Source organism: Caretta caretta, chromosome 1, assembly GCF_965140235.1.
Source record: "Caretta caretta isolate rCarCar2 chromosome 1, rCarCar1.hap1, whole genome shotgun sequence".
NCBI classification, from domain to species: domain Eukaryota; kingdom Metazoa; phylum Chordata; order Testudines; family Cheloniidae; genus Caretta; species Caretta caretta.
Genome location: NC_134206.1, coordinates 6,485,981 through 6,493,251, shown reverse-complemented (window position 1 = coordinate 6,493,251; position 7,271 = coordinate 6,485,981). Strand labels below are relative to the sequence as shown.

Sequence of the window (7,271 nt, the reverse complement as noted above, 5' to 3'; positions counted from 1 at the left end):
GGGCATCGGGGAAGGGTGAGTGTCCTTGTCTCTTGAATAGCCCCTGGTGCAGCACCCATGGATCACACAGTACCCAGAGCGCTCAGGAACGGCCAAGACTATGACTGCAGAAGACCTCTGCAGCTTTCTTCATAGCTCATGGATGTTTAACCAGAGACGGGACAATGACAGGCCAGGTGTAACGGGAAACAACATCCAACACTTTTCTCTTTATTGACTATATAGACAGGAATTCTGAGAGGGGAGCAGCCACTGATAGGGCTCTTTATGGGCCAACATCCAACCAGTCCCCTGGCTCTCCATGAACACAGTCACTTTGTAAATGCTGCTGGCTGCCTTGCTCTCCATCCGCCAGTGAGCTGTCCTCCTTCACCCACCTCTGTCCTTAGACCCCACCTGAACCTCTCTCTACAGAGTGGAGCTCAGTAGTTCATGTCATCTAAGATGCAAGAGTCCAGGTTGCATTAGGCGGCCCGTGTTTTTCATCCCCTGTGTCACCAGCGCTGAAGCCAGGTGATGAACTGAACCGTCACTTGATGAATACTCTGATTATCCTCTCACGAAGGTGTTTGCTTTTCACGCTGTACACAATTGGATTAATCAGAGGTGGGACCAGCAAGTAGATGTAGCCCAGGAGAATCTGAAATAAGGGAGAAGAGCCCTTCCCAAATCTGTGTAGCACAGACAAACCAATTTCTGGAGTATAGAAGAGCAGGACAGCACAGAAGTGGGAGACACAGGTGTTCAAGGCCCTGAGGCACTCCACGTGGGACGCAATGCTCAGCACTGCTTTGAGAATCATCACATAAGAGAGGAAGATGAGAAGTGAGTCCAAACCCACTGTTAAGAGTGTAACAACCAAGCCATAGATGCTATTGAATGTGATGTCCGAACAAGCCATCTTAATAACGTCCTGGTGCAGGCAGTAGGAATGGGAGAGGACATTAGCTCGACAATATTGGAACCGTTTTAGGAGAAAGGGAACTGGGAATGCTATGGCCAACCCTCTTAGCACAAACAGAAATCCCAGCTTGGCTATTCTCTTCTGGGTTAAGATGGAAACATATCTCAGTGGGTTACAGATTGCGACGAAGCGGTCAAAGGCCATCAGCAAGAGCATGGAGGATTCAATGAATTGAAGAGAGTGGATGAAGAATAGCTGGGCAAAACAGGCATCAAAGCTTATCTCCCTAGAGTTAAACAAGAATATGCCCAGTATCGTCGGTATTGTGGCTAACGATAAGCCAAGGTCTGTGACGGCCAACATGGAAAGGAAAATGTACATGGGCTCATGGAGGCTTGGATCTGTTTTAATAATGAACAGAATGACTGAATTTCCTAATATCGAAATAAGATACATGAAACAAAAGGGTATGGAGATCCACAGATTAACGTCTTCCTGCCCAGGTATCCCGGTGAGAAGGAACACAGCAGATTTGCATTTGGTGTCATTTACAGTTGACATAATGGACTGGGAAGGTCCAAGGAGTTTTGAACTTTCCTTCCTGCAAGGAAAAAGAACAGGAGACTAGATGATAATTAGTGAGGCATCTTTCTGGTCTCAGTGCAAGTCTAGAGACTACGAGCTCAAGGAGAATCAGCAAAAACACTGTCTTGGTTTTACATCACTGATAGGAAATAGGCACTGCCAGACTGGGTCAGACCTGCAGTCCATCTAGCCCAATATCCAGAGGCCAGTTCCAGAAGCTTCAGAAGAAAGTTAAAGGAACCCTGCAATAGGCAGCTCTGAGATCATCTGCTCCTTGGGAAAGTTTCTCTCTGATGCCCCTAGCTAGACATATTTTGTGGTGTAAATCAGGAAGGTTTAGAGCCCTTCCAAGACTTTTTTCAAACAATCCTCAATACTGGAATTGGATTTTCTGGTAACACACACAAACATCCAGTCCCTCTTTCAATCCGGCTAATCCATTGATGTCTAGTGGCTGGGAGTTCCACAGCTTGCTTGAGCACTGCGTGATTTTACAATATTGACCTTACCACAGACACCTTTCTGGCCCTCCACTTCTGAGTGGGGCCTACTGTATCATGATATATGGGTAAACACATGGGAAATTCATGGGGGAAATGGTTACTGTAAATATCTCTTCTGCATTAAAGCTATTTATAAACGTGTTTCGTTGCCTCATTATATATATTTTTTCTCCATGCTTGGGAGTCCAAATTAAGCCACTTCCTCTTTGCAGCACATGGGGCAAATTCTTAGAGCTAGGATTTTAATTCAATAACATTGACTTATACTATCGCACTCCAGATTTACATGTGTGAACTGGGCTCTGTTAACTTTCCCTTAACAAGTGCTTGTGGTGATATACTCAGACCCCCAAGAATCCCTCCAAGAGAAGCTGAAGTGCCTTTGCCTGAATCCAAAGAGTTCAATCATCCTACAGGCCTCTCATCATGCTCTCAGGAACTTCATCTTCTCCCCATGCAACGGTCTGTAGATATCTGGCAAGTTACAAGCTAACGCAGACAGTTACTTCAGTTGGGCGGGGGAGGAGTAGGTGGCAAAGATGGGTGAATAGTGCAAAAACTGTGTTACTGTGTTTACTCTAATATCCAGCTGAGTGTGCAAGTTACTTCAGCCATGCTCATGTAAAATGTAAGGGACATAAATTACTTACATCCACGATTACACTCCCCTTTTTTGCCCCTCAGCTCTACTCTTTGCTGAAACACAAACCAGTGGTTCTGGTCTCTCAGGACTTTTTGGAAAGTCTTATGTTCTTGCACATGTACTGCAGAGTGATTGAATGGACAACCCTGAATGTAAGTGTTATAAGCAGCTTCCGGTCAGTTACCAGGAGACAGTATCATACAACTGTTCTGCACAAAGAGTTAATAGCACAAACCCATTGCATACATAGAATCATAGAATATCAGGGTTGGAAGGGACCTCAGGAGGTCATCTAGTCCAACCCCCTGCTCAAAAGCAGGACCCATACCCAATTAAATCATCCCAGCCAGGGCTTTGTCCCAGCCATTCGGTTCCTAGTCTGTAGCTGTGCATTGGGTTCTTCCGTCCTAAGTGCAGGACCCTGCACTTATACTTATTGAACCTTATCAGATTTCTTTTGGCCCAATCCTCCAATTTGTCTAGGTCCCTCTGTATCCTATCCCTGCCCTCCAGCATATCTACCACTCCTCCCAGTTTAGTATCATCCACAAATTTGCTGAGAGTGCAATCCACACCATCCTCCAGATCATTTATGAAGATATTGAACAAAACCGGCCCCAGGACCGACCCCTGGGGCATTCCACTTGACACCGGCTGCCAACTAGACATGGAGCCATTGATCACTACCCGTTGAGCCCGACAATCTAGCCAACTTTCTACCCACCTTATAGTGCATTCATCCAGCCCATACTTCCTTAACTTGCTGACAAGAATACTGTGGGAGACCGTGTCAAAAGCTCTGCTAAAGTCAAGATACAATAGATCCACTGCTTTCCCTTCATCCACAGAACCAGTAATCTCATCATAGAAGGCGATTAGATTAGTCAGGCATGACCTTCCCTTGGTGAATCCATGCTGACTGTTCCTGATCACTTTCCTCTCATGCAAGTGCTTCAGGATTGATTCTTTGAGGACCTGCTCCATGATTTTTCCAGGGACTGAAGTGACGCTTACTGGCCTGTAGTTCCCAGGATCCTCCTTCTTCCCTTTTTTAAAGATTGGCACTACATTAGCCTTTTTCTAGTCATCCGGGACTTCCCCCGTTCGCCACGAGTTTTCAAAGATAATGGCCAATGGCTCTGCAATCACAGCCGCCAGTTCCTTCAGCACTCTCGGATGCAACTCATCCGACCCCATGGACTTGTGCACATCCAGTTTTTCTAAATAGTCACTAACCACCTCTTTCTCCACAGACGGCTGGCCATCTATTCCCCATGTTGTGATGCCCAGCACAGCAGTCTGGGATCTGACCTTGTTCGTGAAGACAGAGGCAAAAAAAGCATTGAGTACATTAGCTTTTTCCACATCCTCCGTCACTAGGTTGCCTCCCTCATTCATTAAGGGGCCCACACTTTCCTTGGCTTTCTTCTTGTTGCCAACATACCTGAAGAAACCCTTCTTGTTACTCTTAACATCTCTCGCTAGCTGCAGCTCCAGGTGCGATTTAGCCCTCCTGATTTCATTCCTACATGCCCGAGCAATATTTTTATACTCTTCCCTGGCCATATGTCCAACCTTCCACTTCTTGTAAGCTTCTTTTTTATGCTTAAGATCTGCTAGGATTTCACTGTTAAGCCAAGCTGGTCGCCTGCCATATTTACTATTCTTTCGACACATCGGGATGGTTTGTCCCTGTAACCTCAACAGGGATTCCTTGAAATACAGCCAGCTGTCCTGGACTCCTTTCCCCTTCATGTTAGTCCCCCAGGGGATCCTACCCATCCGTTCCCTGAGGGAGTTGAAGTCTGCTTTCCTGAAGTCCAGGGTCCGTATCCTGCTGCTTACCTTTCTTCCCTGTGTCAGGATTCTGAACTCAACCAACTCATGGTCACTGCCTCCCAGATTCCCATCCACTTTTGCTTCCCCTACTAATGTGAAGTACTTCTATAATACTTTCTAAAGCCAAAGCCATTAAGCAGTAAAGTTACTGCTGCTCCTTCCCGTAAAGATTCTAACAACTCTGCTGCTTGCTTTAGATATACAGGCATGTCATGAATATTTGGTTAGTAATATTTGTATTACAATGAAAAATTTTGACATAACATTTACACATCCGTACCTTAGCACACACACATCAACCCATTCTTTCTCTTCTGATCTTCTTTCAGAGGTGATTTCTCAGGTTGGAGTGGGACTTAAAATGTAGCATCTCTCATTTAGATTTCTCCTGGCTGGGATGATTTAGTTGGGGATTAGTCCTGCTTTGAGCAGGGGGTTGGACTAGATGACCTCCTGAGGTCCCTTCCAACCCTGATATTCTATAATTCTCTGTCCCTGGGTTAATAGCTGACTGGTTCTCCTTGGGTTCTGTTCTGTCAGTCTGTAGCCTGTGTCCGGAGTGGTAACAGGCATTGGGATCAGTATAGAAAATATTCATTCCCTGAGTTATCACTCTCTAGTACATAGTAACCCCAGCAGCTGTTATTGAGGCACGATGAGGGTTTGCAGGAAGTGGATTTGAAAGTCAAATGCATGAGTATTCATGGAAATGAAACGTCATTTCACATGTGAAAGTAGTCTATTGCTTTCTCTCTCTCTCTCTCTCTCTGGCTGTCTCTATCCTGTACTCATAAAATCTGTAGTACCCAGGAATGGCATACTGTCAGACATGGAGCTGAGCTGCCATAATGTATGGACATGTTAAACCCAGTTCTGGGGATGTTTGCTGTAGAACTATATAGGGTTAACTATTGGGATGTTTATGTTATGGCTCTATTGGCTGAAACCAGTATGGCACTTCTTATTTAACAGCAGGCTGCTGGAAAACAAGCAGGAAGGGAAGCAACAGCTCAAGAAGAGCCATCGCTCAGTAACCACCCCAGGGAGGGTGAGAGACCACACTGGAGATACAAGCTTGGAAGAGCTTGTTTCCGGGCTCCAGACACGTTACACAGCTTGTTTTGCCAGCGCTGGGAGTCTCTCCAGATGCTGGGCAGCTGTTGCTGAGAAGCTCTTCAGACTGACAGGCACAGACACGGCTGGGGAAGTCTCAAGGCCCTCGGCCTGCCTGGGTCCCCATCAGAGTGGGAGGACTTGGGGTCAGAGAACTTCTTATTCTCCCATGTTACGCTTTCTTCCTGCTGTTCAGATTAAACAGTATTTTGGTTCTAGAAACCTGACTGGTGACTTGTCTCACCACTCGTCACTGACTCCCAAAGGGAAGAACCTCAGGTGCTGAACCCACTCGGACCTACTCAGCAAGCACAGCTGACCTCCGGTGTGCTGTAGCCCAGGGCCCAGTCTGAGGGTGGAGGATCCCGAATTTCCACCTCGTGAGCGTGAAGGCTACAAAGGGTCCTGTCTGAGGATGGCAGGTTAGGGGGATTCCACCCCACGAGTGGGTAGGCTATGATGCTTGACATCTGGCACTCGGAGACCAAAGAGGGGGCAGAGATGCCAGTAACCCTGTAACTCTGAGGGGTATCTATGGGATAAAAAACCTGGAGCCCTCAGCCAATCAGGAAACAGAAATATGCCTTATCAGCCCAGTTACCACAGAGCAACACAGCTCTGGATTCCTGCCTTTACAATCGAGCCAGATTATAAAACCTTTTAAAATGCATTTACTGATTAAATTTCCAGGAGCAAATAAACCTGAGGCGATTTGGGAACTAGTCACTGACATTCTGTGGGGTCTCCTCTTGCTCAGACTGGCAGGTTCGGTCCAAGAGCAAATGGCACATCTAGAAATGGGTCCTGGGTTTTTAATATTCCAAGCTCACTTTGAATCTCAGATTTATGTGTAGCATGAATAGCCCACCGAGGATCCTGGCTCCATGTAGGGGAGGGGTTCCCAAGCTACCTAGCGCTCTCTGCCCTCCAGCCCTGTCACTGAGTCACCCCGACAGCCCAGCTGTGTCCTCTGCCACTGCAGAGAACATCTGCAAATAGAAACAGCTTCCAGCCTTTCCCCTAAACTCCACATTTCAAAGATGGTGAAACCTGCCAACGTACCCAGTTCCTGCTAGAAGGGGAGCTGCTGACACCAGAGGTCTTCACATTAAAGGACAAGGAGTCATCGGAGAGGTTACATGGGCAGCAGGCAGTATCTGTTCAGATAGGGAGGCAACTCTCCTTATGAAGCATGCCGGCACAGTCGCTTGGGGCCACGTGGCCATTAGGAAACCTCAGCTGCTTGGCTTACTGTGCACCAGCTTTAACCCCTGTCACGGCCAAGAGCAAGCTTCAGGAGGCCAAATCACAGGGGACGTGTGGTGATGCTGCCCAACTGGATGGCAGCACAAACCTGGCTGCAGGCTCTGCTCCTGGAATCCGGGCTTGTCATCACTGTTTGTATGGTTCTGATTAGTCACAAGGCTACCTTGGGGGTGGACAAATGGTAACGATGTTGTCACAGCTTGATCTTGCTGAAATAATAAAATAATAATAATAATAATAATAAATATTAATAAATAAATATAGATTCAGATTTCTCCCCAGCAGCCCCCTGTCCTGCATTGCAAACCCAAGGTGCAGCCAGGGAAGAAAGATTTCACAAGGCTCCCTACAGGGAAAATTCCCTCCGACTTTTCTCATAGGAGAGGTTCCTTCCCTTTTCCCTGAGGAAGAAACAGTG

General features: G+C 46.8%; 1 protein-coding gene across 1 annotated transcript; it reads right to left on the bottom strand.

The window, feature by feature from the left end:
- Positions 1-529: 529 nt before the first annotated feature.
- LOC125633348 (olfactory receptor 51G2-like) lies at positions 530-1,465 on the bottom strand. The gene has a single exon (XM_048842494.2). It carries the CDS (start codon positions 1,463-1,465, stop codon positions 530-532), a length of 936 nt encoding a protein of 311 aa, XP_048698451.2.
- Between the last annotated feature and the right edge of the window lie 5,806 nt (positions 1,466-7,271).